Below are 12,805 nucleotides of genomic sequence, written 5' to 3' on the forward strand. Positions count from 1 at the left end.
CATCAGTGGGGCATGGTGGCATGTACCTATTTGGTCTCAGCTATTCGTGAGGCTGAGGTGGGAGGATCACTTGGGCCCAGGAGGTGGAGGCTGCAGTGAACCATGATCACACCCCTCACTGCACTCCAGCCTCGGCAACAGAGGGAGAACCCATCTCAAACTAAACTAAACTAAAATAATCTTGTTTCTCAGAATTTGAAGGCACCATTTCAGACATTTTGAAAACTCACAGAACTTTTTTGGGGAACTTGTTGCCTTGGAGATTAGCCTGCCCTGTCCCACCCCCATGATCTGTACTTGCTCTTTCTCCCTCCTGGCTTCCTTAATTAAGCCTTGTGTGTACTTGTGAGCCCACGTCCATCACGCTCTGCCTTCAATTCTAGACGCTGTGGTGTGAATACGCTTGAGTGGAGGCCGCATGCTTCCCAGGAGGGTGTGTATTTCCAGCGTTGTCTCTCATGATGGTATGAAAGGCTCTGGAGAGAATCACAGGCCTCCACAAACAGGCAAGGGGAAAAATCTTCCACAGACATGTTTCAGGAATAACAGGCTTCCCAATCCTAGGTCATGCTGGTCCATACCTGGATCAGGCTGACTCTCCTTCCCCCACACTGCGGGTGTAGACAGGGACAAGAAAGAGAAGTCAGAGACACAGAGAAGCTGTGCTTTGCTTGAGGTCACTAAAGTACTTAATGGCAGAGTTCAGAGCTGACCTGAGGGGCAACAAAAGACACCCCCTCAAATCCATGGGGAGCAGAGTCTATCTGAGTCAGATCCCAGATTTCCTGGGGCTTTCACGGTGCCAGGTGTGTACACTGAGCTAGGACGGGTTTCCCAGGGTCCTGTGTGGTCACACAACTCAGCAATACAGACCAGAAAGCAGTGGCCAGTAGGCTGAATTTGGCTGGCGGGTGTTTTCTGTTTGGCCTTCACAGTGTTTCTTCTAACTTGTTATTATAGGAAATTCAAACATGCAGAGGGAATTGTACCATCAACAACACACACCCATCACTCTGCTCCAACAACGATCAACTCAGACCTATCTTGCTTCATCCTATACCCTCCCTCGCTTGCTTCCCTTCCCACCTTCAGATATGAAAATACCATTCCATTGCAAATATTTCATTGTGTATCTCTATAATATGGGAATTTGGGGAATTTCATTTGAGACAGAATCTCGCTTTGTTGCCCAGGTTGGAGTGTGGTGTCGCGATTGTGGCCTCAACCTCCCAGGCTCAAGCGATCCTCCCACCTCAGCCTCCCAAGTAGCTGGGGTTAAAAGTGTGTGCCACATCAGGCTATTTTTTTAGTTTTTGTAGAGATCCCGCTATGTTGCCCAGGCTGGCCTCAAACTCCTGGGTTCAAGTGATTGTTTTGCCTCGGCCTCCCAACATCCTGTGATTATAGATGCGAGCCACTGTACCCAGCCAGGAAGTTTTACATAATCCATTTTGACAAAAATTTTCCTCCAAGAAATTAGAAAGTTTTACAGAAAAATAAATTCAGATTTCTGTCTTCTCTTAAAAATTTGGAAGCTTTGCCAATCCTGGGCCTAGATGGTAATCACTGGTTAGCGCTGAGTAGATGTTGACTTTTTAGATGAGGGGTGTGACGTCTACTTTGCCACAGTCCCCACCACTCCCTACCTGGCCATCTGACTCATAACACATCCCTGCCTGGCTCCTTTAGGCATTTAATTTGTGTTGGAAATTGACCTAAAGGAGATTTTAGAGAAGACATTAAAAACCTGAAGAATGTGAAAATCAGCCAGGAGATAGAACTGTACTTTAATGCAGGTTATAGAACCACACTGGATATGAGGCATTTCGGAATAAACTTTGAAAACTGGAAGTACCAGTTTGTGAATTTTGCTCAGAGAGACCAAGGTGGGGGGTGGGTGACAGTGGAGAAGCATCTCCTATGTGCCAGTCTCTTCCATCACAGGCCTTTTCTCATGAAATCATCAGTCACATGCAGTAGGAGAAACACCTTCCCATTTTACAGATGAGAAAACTGAGGCAAAGAGAGGTGAAGTAGGCTTCCCAAGGCCACTCAGGTCATGAGCAGCAGAGCTAGGATTCAGACCTGGAGTTGGCCTGACTCTGAAGCGATGCATCCTCACCATGGCCCATCGCTCCTTTAAAGAGCCCCGGAAGACAGAATTTGACAAAGTGGTAGCCCGTGGGGCCTGGGATGGGTGAGGAAACTACACTAGGGCTTGGGGCTGCTGAGGGCCTGAGGGAAGGAATGGGGAGCCCGGGGGCAGAAGTAGAGGAGGCGGCTGCCCCATGGCTGCAGAGGGCATCTGGGAAGAGGCTCTGCTGAAGGTGGCCAGGAGGGCAAAGGTCACGGTGGCCACCGTTATATGGTGGTGGTGGGGAGAGGGACATGGTTTCTTCTTGTGCCTCTCGGGTGAGTCAAAGATTTACCCTCCAGACCCCTGATGGGTCTCTTTGGCCCCTTGAGCCTCCTGAGTCCCCAGCCAAGGCCCTGGGCGCTTTACTGGGAGCTTGGCATGAGGTCCAGCAGCCCCCATTACTACCTAGTTCCTTACCAGCCCGGGGCGTCTGCCTGCCTCTTCCCTGCCTGGAAGGAAGGCCTTCAGCCTGGTGCGTTCCTGATGCAGCCTCCACCGCCTCTCAGACTCTCACACAAGCTCAGCTCCCTGTCGTGTCCTCTCAGGGCCAGGCTTCTCCTTATCACAAGCTTAGACTGTCTGAGTAACTGATTGGATTTGTGTCTGCCTCCACACAGGACCCTAAGACCCCTGGGGCTGAGACTCCGTATATACTGGTCATAGCCGCACCCCATCCCCTTGCATGGCGCTGTCACACCCAGGCCGGCCACTGACTAGCGCTGGAGGGGAGCAAACAGGAGGTCGGCCACCTGACTGATGGTCCCACACCTTTTCCCTGCAGGCCGTCCCCTTTTCTGCGACTGTCCAAGGGGGTCTCCAGGACGGACTTCAGATCACTGTCAATGGGACTGTTCTCAGCTCCAGTAGAAGCAGGTGTGTGTGTGTGTAATGGATGGAAACGTTTCACTCCAGCCTCGTCCCTTAGTAAACCACTGGGCCTGTGAGCCTGGGTTAGTTCAGACAACAACATCCAAGCTCACGTGCCTGGCTCAGGGGAGGCCCAATGCGTCCCTAACCCATGCTGCCGGGCACCACTCCGCAGGCACAACCTGCAGCCAGGGGCGCCATTAACCTGGACTCCGGGATGAATGGGGCCCTGGGAGCTGGCAGTCTAAGGAGGGAGTGGGATGGTCAGAGTTGGAGGATTATGTTCTGGGTTGAACTTTGCACACTGTAACTAAGAGTTACAAAAATCAAACTTCCTCCATTTCCCATCACTGCTCTCATCCACTCTGAAGCTCTCCTTCTGCTGATGTGAAAATATTGAAAATCGCCATCAAAAGTAATTTGGTCTCTTTTGGTTTCAAGGCCTTTTCTGGAAACTACTAAATCAATTCAAAATACCAACATCGTATTAGGGCTCTTTCCCACCCCCTCCTCCCTCCCAAGGTGGGCTCCCACCCACCTTGTGAGTCATGAGGAGTCATGAGGAGCTCACATGACTTCTCAGGGACTGGGAAGGCTCTAGACTCTCAAAAGGATCTGGCTGACCCCTGCCGGGGCGCCCCGACTGGGTGGCACAGAGGTGTGCAGCTCTCTCTTGTCTTGGTGGGAGACCACGGGTGGCTGCCTGCTGAAGTCTGTGGGGCCCACAGAAGAGCCTCTTGGACTCATTGCTCTCTCACAGAAGCCCCTCTGCCTCAGTCCCAGAGGACCTCTCCTTCTGGGCCTCGCAGATCCCTGCTCAACCTCAGCTCGGCCACCTAGATTCTTAGTGACCTCCCCCAGGAGATGCCAAGGGCAGGGAGGCCCCTGATCCCCCTGAACCCTCCAACCAGGGGAATCAGGACCAAGCCTCTGATCTTCCGCCCCTTCCTCTCTCCCTCTCCCTCCGCCTCCCCCACCTGCCAGCACCAGGAGGGCTTCCCACTCCCATCCTGTGGAACAGAGACAGATCCTACCTCAGAGGGCGCTCTCCTCTCAGGAGCTTTCTGCCTCTCCCTTCCTTGGGGCAGGAATTTCCAAAGGACTACAGGGATGAAGCTGAAGGACTCCAAGGGAAAAATACATACAGAGATATTTCAGATGTAATCGTCTTCATTTATTCATTTAATTAATTGATTTTTTTCTTTTGAGACAGAGACTTTTTCTTTCACCCAGTCTGGAGTGCAGTGGTACGATCATAGCTCACTGCAGCCTCGAATTCCAGGACTCGAGTGATCCTCCCATCTCAGCCTCCAGAGCAGCTGGGACTACAAGAGTGCACTATGATGCCCAGCTAATTAATTTTTCTTTTTAAGTAGAGATGAGATCTCGCTGTGTTGCCCAGGCTGGTCTCGAACTCCTGGGCTTAAGTGATCCACCCACCTTGGCCTCCCAAAGTGCTGGGATTACAGGCGTGAGCCACTGTGCCCAGCCCCAATTTCACATGCTCTCTACAGTTGTTCTCTTCTTTCCCACTTAGTCAGGCATGTGCTGGCTTCCAACAAGTGTCCACTGGCACGGAAGGCTCTGTCTTCTAGTTGTGCTTAGCAACTTCCATCTTTGGTACCAATTGGTAATCACTTTCCAAGACCTATGCTTCTTGTTTGCTCATGCCAGCACTTTTCCTTAGCCATTTTCTACTTATTTTTAGAAAATCATACTGTAAAGGCAAAATGCAATAATTGCACAAAAACACATTAGATCCAAGTTAGAGAAAAAAAAGGATGCCAACCAACCAGTCTCTGCCAGGCAGGTTCTATGCAAGATCCCAGACAAATGCAGGGCAGAGGCGCCGAGGCCCTCCTATGCCTATCACTGGCAATAAACCATGCCACAGAGAACTATTTGCTTTCCCTGGGCCTAGGTTTGCTGTGGACTTTCAGACCGGCTTCAGTGGAAACGACCTTGCCTTCCACTTCAACCCTCCATTTGAAGAGGGAGGGTACGTGGTGTGCAACACAAGGCAGAAAGGAAGCTGGGAGCCTGAGGATAGGAAGATGCACATTCTCTCCCAGCAGGGAATGCCCTTTGACCTCTGCTTCCTGGTGCAGAGCTCAGATTTCAAGGTGAGCAGGAATCCTCTCCCCACCTCTCAGCCCTGGGACCCCCCAGCCCTATCAGGTGAATGGCTTTTAAGTAATCACTTCAATTGACATTCAGCCAGAGTGACACCACTATACAGATAACACGACCATTTCCTTGTAAGGTGTTACCCATGGCTGCATAGTCTCCTTCTGCACCTTCACCTGAATCTACAGGTGTGCCTGCTGCTTCTTTTACTCTGAAAATAAGAACTAGAGGAGTCATCACGTTGCTGTTTGGTGTTGTGTGTCTTTGAATTCCAAGCTCATTCCATTCCTCTGCTGTCACCATTCCTCCTCTCCAGGTCCCTGGTAACATTTACTTTTCAGCGACATTGTTCCAGCCTTTATCCAGGGTCTATTAAGGGTATAGTTTTGTAAGCACATTGCAAATTACCTTTGCAAGTAGTGTAGGTCTCTGGGCTTGAGAAGCCGGTGGGTAAGTCAGTCTGAATATGCTTATCTGAGATAAGGATGTTCCCATCCACTCAGTATGCAACCCGAGGTCACCTCTCCTCTGTTTCCCGTGAGCATTTTATGCATATTTAAATAATACCCCTGCAGCCATAAAAACAAACAAGATCATGTCGTTTGCAGGAACATGTATGGAGCTGGAAGCCTTTTTCCTCAACAAACTAACGCAGGAGCAGAAAAGCAAACACCACATGTTCTCTTATAAGTAGGAACTGAATGATAAGAGCACATGTACACAAGGTGGGAGACAACACACCCTGGGTCCTTGTGGAGGAGGGAGAGCATCAGGAAGATTAGCTAATGGATGTTGGGCTTGATACCAAGCTGATGAGTTGATCTGTGCAGCAAACCACATGGCCCTCGTTTACTTAGTTAACAAACCTGCACATCCTGTACTCATACCCTGGAACTTAAAATAAAAGTTGAAGGGGATGAGCACAGTGGATCATGCCTATAATCCCAGCACTTTGGGAGGCTGAGGAGGGCAGATCACTTCAGGTCAGGAGTTCAAGACCAGCCTGGCCAACATGGTGAAACCCTGTCTCTACTAAAAATACAAAAATTACCTGGGTGTGGTGGTGGGCACCTGTAATCCCAGCTACTCGGGAGGCTGAGGCACAAGAATGGCTTGAACCACTGTGCTCCAGCCTGGGAGACAGACTGATACTCGATCTCAAAAAAAAAAAAAAAAAAAAAAAGTTGAAGGTAAATAAATAATAAATAAATGAAGCCCCAGGTGAGCTAAGACTAGAAAGAAAAACCTACTGCAGTAAACGACCAGAAGAACGAAAACCCAACCACTGGAGCCCAGTAGAGACTCGGGTTGATGCCCTTCGGGTCACACACGTTCCTGTAACTGGCCCCACAGTGAGGCCCAGACTCAGGTCTTCATTTTCTAGAAGGAGGGTCCAGGAGCGCAGGGGGGGTCCCCATCCCGGCCTGGGGCACCTGCCCCGGAACACATGCTCTCCTCTGGCAGGTGATGGTGAACGGGAGCCTCTTCGTGCAGTACTTCCACCGCGTGCCCTTCCACCGTGTGGACACCATCTCCGTCAATGGCGCTGTGCAGCTGTCCTGCATCAGCTTCCAGGTCAGACTGTCCACCTGGCACCGGTCCCCGGGACTGGGATGCAGGGCCCAGCGTAGCTGTGCCTAGGCCCTGCTGGGTGGACCCAAGCCAGTCTCCTACCCAGGTGACTCTGGGGACAACCTCTGCTTCCCTGTCCCAGTGCCTGCCCGCCCCTTCTCCTCTGTCACTCGGCCCCTCCTCTGTGTCACTGTCTCTGTCCAGAACATCTGCCTTGGTCTCCCAGGCTCCTCGGCTACCCCTTTCTCCTTACCCCTTGATTTCCACCCTGGTTAGGAGGCCATGTTGTTCTAGAAAGAGCCCAGGCTCAGGAACCAAACTGAATCCAGTTCAGATTCCCAGCTCTGCCATTCATCCTCTGTGGGATCTTAGACAAGCGACTTTGCCTCTCTCAGCCTCGGTTTCCTCATTTGTAGAATGAGCATGGTCATTGCCTGCCCCCCCGTGGGTGGTTGTGTGGTTCAGTGAGGAGACAGATATCAGAGGTCACACAATGGACCCCTGGGCCCACACCAGGGTCTGTTTGACCTCTGTGTTTTAAAGACTTTGAATGTGTTGCCAACATCTGAAAGGTCAGGAGAGCCGGGTACGGTGGTGGAGGTCTGCAATCCTGGCTACCCAAGAGGCTGAGGCGGGAGAATCGCTTGAGCCCAGGAATTAGTTCTGCCTGGGCAACACAGCAAGACCCCACCTCTAAAAAATTCTTGTTTGAATAACAAAATAAAATAAATAAAACTAAAGAAGGTCAGGAGATACTAATACCACTGAAAAACGGGAAGATGAGGGTATGCTGGGCACACATTCCCACAGGGCACCAGCAGCTGGATGGGAGCTGCTGTTACCCTTTTGGCATTCGAGGGAGCTCCCTGAGATGAGCGAAGTGCGCAGTAGGCCCTCAGCAAATCTGGGCTCCTCACCCTTTGGTCCTCGTCTCTCATTCCCTCCTTCCCTGACTCTCTCCCCTGCAGGTGGAAGGGAAGAGCTGGAGGGAGACTGCCCCCCTGTGCTACTCACCGGAGCCTGGCCCTTTCCCCTCCCGCCTCGGCGTTGCCACATCCCTCTGCCTTCCTGATCTCTCCCTCTTGCCCCTGCCTCTGCCTTTCAGCTTCTTCTTGGCTCCATTAATGCTTCTCCTTACCACCCAGTGCCTTTTGTTTTAACAGAACCCCCGCACAGTCCCTGTTCAGCCCGCCTTCTCCATGGTGCCGTTCTCCCAGCCTGTCTGTTTCCCACCCAGGCCCAGGGGGCGCAGACAAAAAGTGAGTTCAACACAGAGGCCCTGGGTGGCTGAGCAGACAGCAGGAAGGACCGAGGGTCTGAGAGGCCGGCCCCAGCCAGCAGGACACCAGGGTCTACAGGCACCATCGTGCCCACTCAAGAGTTCCCTGTCTCTGTCCGCTGGGCACCCAGAGCTGGGGACCTGGGAGTCACCCTGGATTCTTCACTCCCCCTTCTTTATGTCTCTCCAAGGCACCAATGTATCTCCCTCCCAAAGTCACCAACGTGGCCCAGGCCTCTGGGATTCCTCACCATGACGACAGGGGTCCAGTTCCCCACCCCCCACACCCAACCACTGCCACAGTGACCTTCTTATAAGCAAATCTGATTACACCCTCTCCCTGCTTAAAAATCTTAACAGCCCCAAGCCCTTCAAATAAAGCCCAAATTCCCCAGCAGGGCATACAGATTCCTCCCGAGTCTGGCCCCAGTCAACCTCCCTGCCTCACCCCCAACCCACGAAGCTCACGCAGCCTCCACGGCTCACGCGAGGCCCTCTCGGGCCACCATGCTTTTGCATATGCTGTCCCTGGTCCCGGAAACACCCTCTGCCAGCCCGTCCCCAGCACACGCCTAATTGCCCTTCCATGCTCTGCCTAAGTGTCTCTCCTCTGGGAGTCCTCCCTGCCCAGAATATTGTTGGATGCTCCCGCCATGTCCCCATGGAGTCTGTACATATCTGTGCCATGCCAGTTCACAGCACCCCATTGTAACTGTGTTTGCATGTCTGTCCCCGTCACTCAACCCCATCTCCCTATGCACATGAGGCCCCAGAGGGCTAGGACCATGGCTTATTCATTTGCAGAGTGCCCGGCAGTCAGTAGGGGCTCAGTGAATGAATGAATGAATGTAGAATGTGGTTCTCACAGCCAGGAAGAATGGGATACCAGCCAGGGCAAGAACAGTCTACTGGGTGGGGCAGGATCCAGGATAAGGAGGCGAGCAGCCCTTCCTCTGGCCACTCAAGCAGTGGGGACTGGGAGGAGGGGCGCTTTGTCTACGCAGTCTTCCTATGGCCCATTACGGTACAGACAGGGTACCTGCCTCCTGCCACGCTGACTTCAGGACTGGTTGAGCCCCGGGGAACTTTTGCAGGGCAGCCCAACTTTGGCCCTGGTCCTGGCACTGGCACTTTCTGTATCCAGAAAGTGTGCTGGATACAGTCAGACAGAACTGGCTGCCGTTTTGGATTTGGTCCCTTCCACCTGGGCGAGCTTGGGCAAGTTGCTTAATCTTTCTGAGCCTCACTGCCTCACCAGGAACACAGGAGCTGAGGCTGCTTGCCTCACTGGAAAGCACTGAAGCCCAGGAATCGACCCACAGCAGGCCTTCAACAAATCCCCTTCTCACCTTACGGGTGAGATATGGCACTGGAAGTAACGCTCTTGGCTGTGGGAGCTACAGAAAGCAGTGCAGTCTCTATCAAACCCAGTCTTCTCTCTCTTGAGAGGAACAAATGGGGATACCTTACCTCCCAACCCCAAAGCCCTGTGCACCTGGAGGTAAAAATCTAGGTACCACGGGTTCAGGAAGGCTTGCTTGGGAGCAAGAGGGAGGTGGGTGTTTCTGGGGAGGCATTTCTCTTTTCTTTTTTCTTTTTTTTTTTTTTTTTTTGAGACGAAGTCTTGCTCTGTGGCCCAGGCTGGAGTGCAGTGGCGCGATCTTGGCTCATTGCAAGCTGTGCCTCCTGGGTTCATGCCATTCTCCTAACTCAGCCTCCTGAGTATCTGGAACTACAGGTGCTCACCACCACACTCGGCTAATTTTTTTTTTTTTTTTTTTTTTTTGTATTTTTAGTAGAGACAGAGTTTCACCGTGTTAGCCAGGATGGTCTCCATCTCCTGACCTCGTGATCTGCCCACCTCGGCCTCCCAAAGTGCTGGGATTACAGGTGTGAGCCACCGCTCCCGGCCCTGGGGAAGCATTTCTGAGCACAAGAGCCTCCCTGGAGTTCTGCCATCGTCTCTTCCCGTTCTGTGGTGCCCGCCATAACCACCGTTCTGACTCTCCTCACCCCTCCAGCCTCCCGGCGTGCGGCCCGCCAACCCGGCTCCCATTGTAAGTCTCTTGCTTTCTTTTTGGATCCTCTTCATTTTGGCTCTTCTGGGCTCATGGAGGAGGCGGGGCCGGGCATTGGGCCTCTCCCATTGGGAGTGGGGAGGGCAGAGGCCAGGCCCTTGACCGTCTGCCCGGCCTGGCGAGGTGGGGGGTTGGATGTGGTTGGCTGGCCGTGATGAAACAACCTGAGTTGCCAGCCTGTGGGCAGCCACGGAAGACCGTGTCCCACATTCCCTTCTCCCACCTGCAAAGGGAGGCTAGGCTGAGAGACGTTTCCCTGAGAGGAAAGATGGGCCAGAGCCACCAGCGTCCCCATCTTTCTTCTCCAGGGTTCTAACCTTTGCCCTCCCTCATCCCCTTGAGAGAAGAAACAGCTGGACCCACCCTCTGTGGGGTCTGTGGGGCCATTGGGCTGATTACGCCCCCTGGAGGTGCCTGCCGTGTGGCGCCCTCTGGTGGGAGCTGGTGGTCTTCACATGGGAGAGCCTGGGTGAGACCTGGTTTCTTTCCTCCAGACCCAGACAGTCATCCACACGGTGCAGAGCGCCCCTGGACAGATGTTCTCTGTAAGTCTACAAGTTCTGGCCAGTTCACAGCTGCACAGTGTCCTCCTTCACCAAGAACTAAACTCCCTAGAGCCCTAGAGTCAGGAAGAAAGCGGTTTAGCAAGGAGGATGGGGACATCTGGGGCTGAGTCCTTGGCACAGGTGACATGTGGCTAAAGCTGTTCTTGGGACAGCAGAGATTCTGGAAGAAGCAGGATTTATCCAGTGGTGGAAGAGGCAGGTTCCCTAGAGACCGGGAGAGAAACTGGTCCACCTGTCACCAAGTGGGGAGTGCAGTGGCCCCAGCACCCGGATGTGAGGTTCCTGGCCCTGCATCCTGCGTCCCCGGGATGTCACTACTGATCACAGGCTTAAGCTGTTCTCCTGATGGTGCAAATCAGGCCGGGAGTTTAGCGTTAGTGGGGCTGCCTATGGAGGGGTTGAGGGGCAGGTGACCGTGGTGGGGTCCGGGAACACGGCAGGAAGTTCCAGGAAGGCTAACATGAAAAGGGAGGTGGATGGGAGAGTCCAAGGGCCAAAGCCTCACGAGGTCAGCCTCCCAGTGGAGGCCCCTCTGGAATGCGTGAGTGCACGTGGGTGAGTGCTCGTGCACACATGTGCTCTCCCATTGAATTTCCTGGTTTCTTTTCAACAGACTCCCGCCCTCCCACCTGTGATGTACCCCCACCCCGCCTATGTAAGTGGTTTCTCAGGGAGGGCGGAGGTTCTGTTTGTGGTGGGCAGGCTGGGGGTGAAGAGCCACTGTGGGGGTATCCACTGGCCTTGAACAATGAAAAGCAGTCCTTTGGTAAGCTGAAGGGCTTCAAAGCATCCCAGTGAATTAGAAGACTATAGAGAGGAGCTTTCAACCTTAAAACTGTCATGTCAATGTGAGCACATTGCATAGCCCTCCCTTTTCACCCCACGAGTCTTGTTGTGTTTGGCCAAAGTTCCTTTCTTTTTTTTTTTTAAGACGGAGTCTCGCTCTGTCGCCCAGGCTGGTGTGCAGAGGTGCGATCTCGGCTCACTGCAAGCTCCGCCTCCCAGGTTCACGCCATTCTCCTGCCTCAGCCTCCCAAGCAGCTGGGACTACAGGCGCCCACCACCACGCCCAGCTAATTTTTTGTATTTTTCAGTAGAGATGGGGTTTCACCGTGTTAGCCAGGATGGTCTCAATCTCCTGACTTCGTGATCTGCCCACCTCGGCCTCCCAGAGTGCTGGGATTACAGGCATGAGCCATCGCGCCCGGCCCAAAGTTCTTTTCGTGACACTAATCTAAGCCCATTAATTTGAGGAGCACTGGAAAGTTTTCCTTTGGCTTTTATGGAATGAAGTAAAGCTATCACGGGCTTCCTCTCAGCTGACAGCCCAGATTCATGGGAACTGGTACAGTCTTCCCCTTTTGCATGGTGGGCTGCCCTGGCTGCCACTGGCTGACCCATGCCTCTCCTTCTGAAAGCTGATGCCTTTTGTCACCACCATTCTGGGAGGGCTGTACCCATCCAAGTCCGTCATCCTGTCGGGCACTGTCCTGCCCAGTGCTCAGAGGTAAGCCAAGGGCTCCAGTGACCTCTGGGAAGAGAGAGCCCTTCAAGGTCATTCCAGTCATTCCCTTGGCTTCAGGCAGGCTGTGGATGACAGGGAGGAAATGGGGCCCAGAACTCAGTGGACAAAGGTCCAGATGGGCCGCCCACCCCAGGTTCCACATCAACCTGTGCTCTGGGAGCCACAGCGCCTTCCACCTGAATCCCTGTTTTGATGAGAACGCTGTGGTCCGCAACACCCAGATCAACAGCTCTTGGGGGTCTAACAAGAGGGGCACAGCTGGGGAGAGAGAAGGAGTGGGCAGTGAAGACGAAGCCCCACGCTCATTCCCCTCCCATCCCCCACGCAGCTCCACCCCAGTCCCAAGCCACCAGCTGTCCACTCCTGGTGGGAGGTGACCTCCTCAGCCCCTCCCCTCTGACCTTTAACCTCACTGTCACCTTGCACTCTGTATCAACCCTTCACCCCCTCCAAGAAAGCTAGTCTGATGGCATCCCACTGGCCTCCACCAACTGACCAGAGTGCTGTCTTCAGGGGACTGGCTCCTTTCCCAGTGTCTTTGAAATAGAGAAATGAAAATGCTTGTTGGCACATTCATGTGGGTTGACCGTGGCTTCCTTAACTCATTTGGAGACATTTTGGAGTCTGTGGAATTGGGCGGGGGTGCTGCTGAGA

The 12,805-nt window shown here is 53.1% G+C and overlaps 1 protein-coding gene across 1 annotated transcript; it reads left to right on the top strand.

Annotated features, from left to right (window-relative positions):
• The first annotated feature begins 2,123 nt into the window (after positions 1 to 2,123).
• LOC715096 (galectin-9-like) lies at positions 2,124 to 12,727 on the top strand. The gene is made up of 10 exons (XM_077971032.1): positions 2,124 to 2,174; positions 2,919 to 3,010; positions 4,926 to 5,127; positions 6,596 to 6,706; positions 7,867 to 7,962; positions 10,004 to 10,039; positions 10,555 to 10,605; positions 11,240 to 11,281; positions 12,045 to 12,133; positions 12,285 to 12,727. Exons 1-10 carry the CDS (start codon positions 2,124 to 2,126, stop codon positions 12,526 to 12,528), a joined length of 1,014 nt encoding a protein of 337 aa, XP_077827158.1. The 3' UTR covers positions 12,529 to 12,727.
• Positions 12,728 to 12,805: the final 78 nt, after the last annotated feature.

Source organism: Macaca mulatta, chromosome 16, assembly GCF_049350105.2.
Source record: "Macaca mulatta isolate MMU2019108-1 chromosome 16, T2T-MMU8v2.0, whole genome shotgun sequence".
NCBI classification, from domain to species: Eukaryota; Metazoa; Chordata; class Mammalia; order Primates; family Cercopithecidae; genus Macaca; species Macaca mulatta.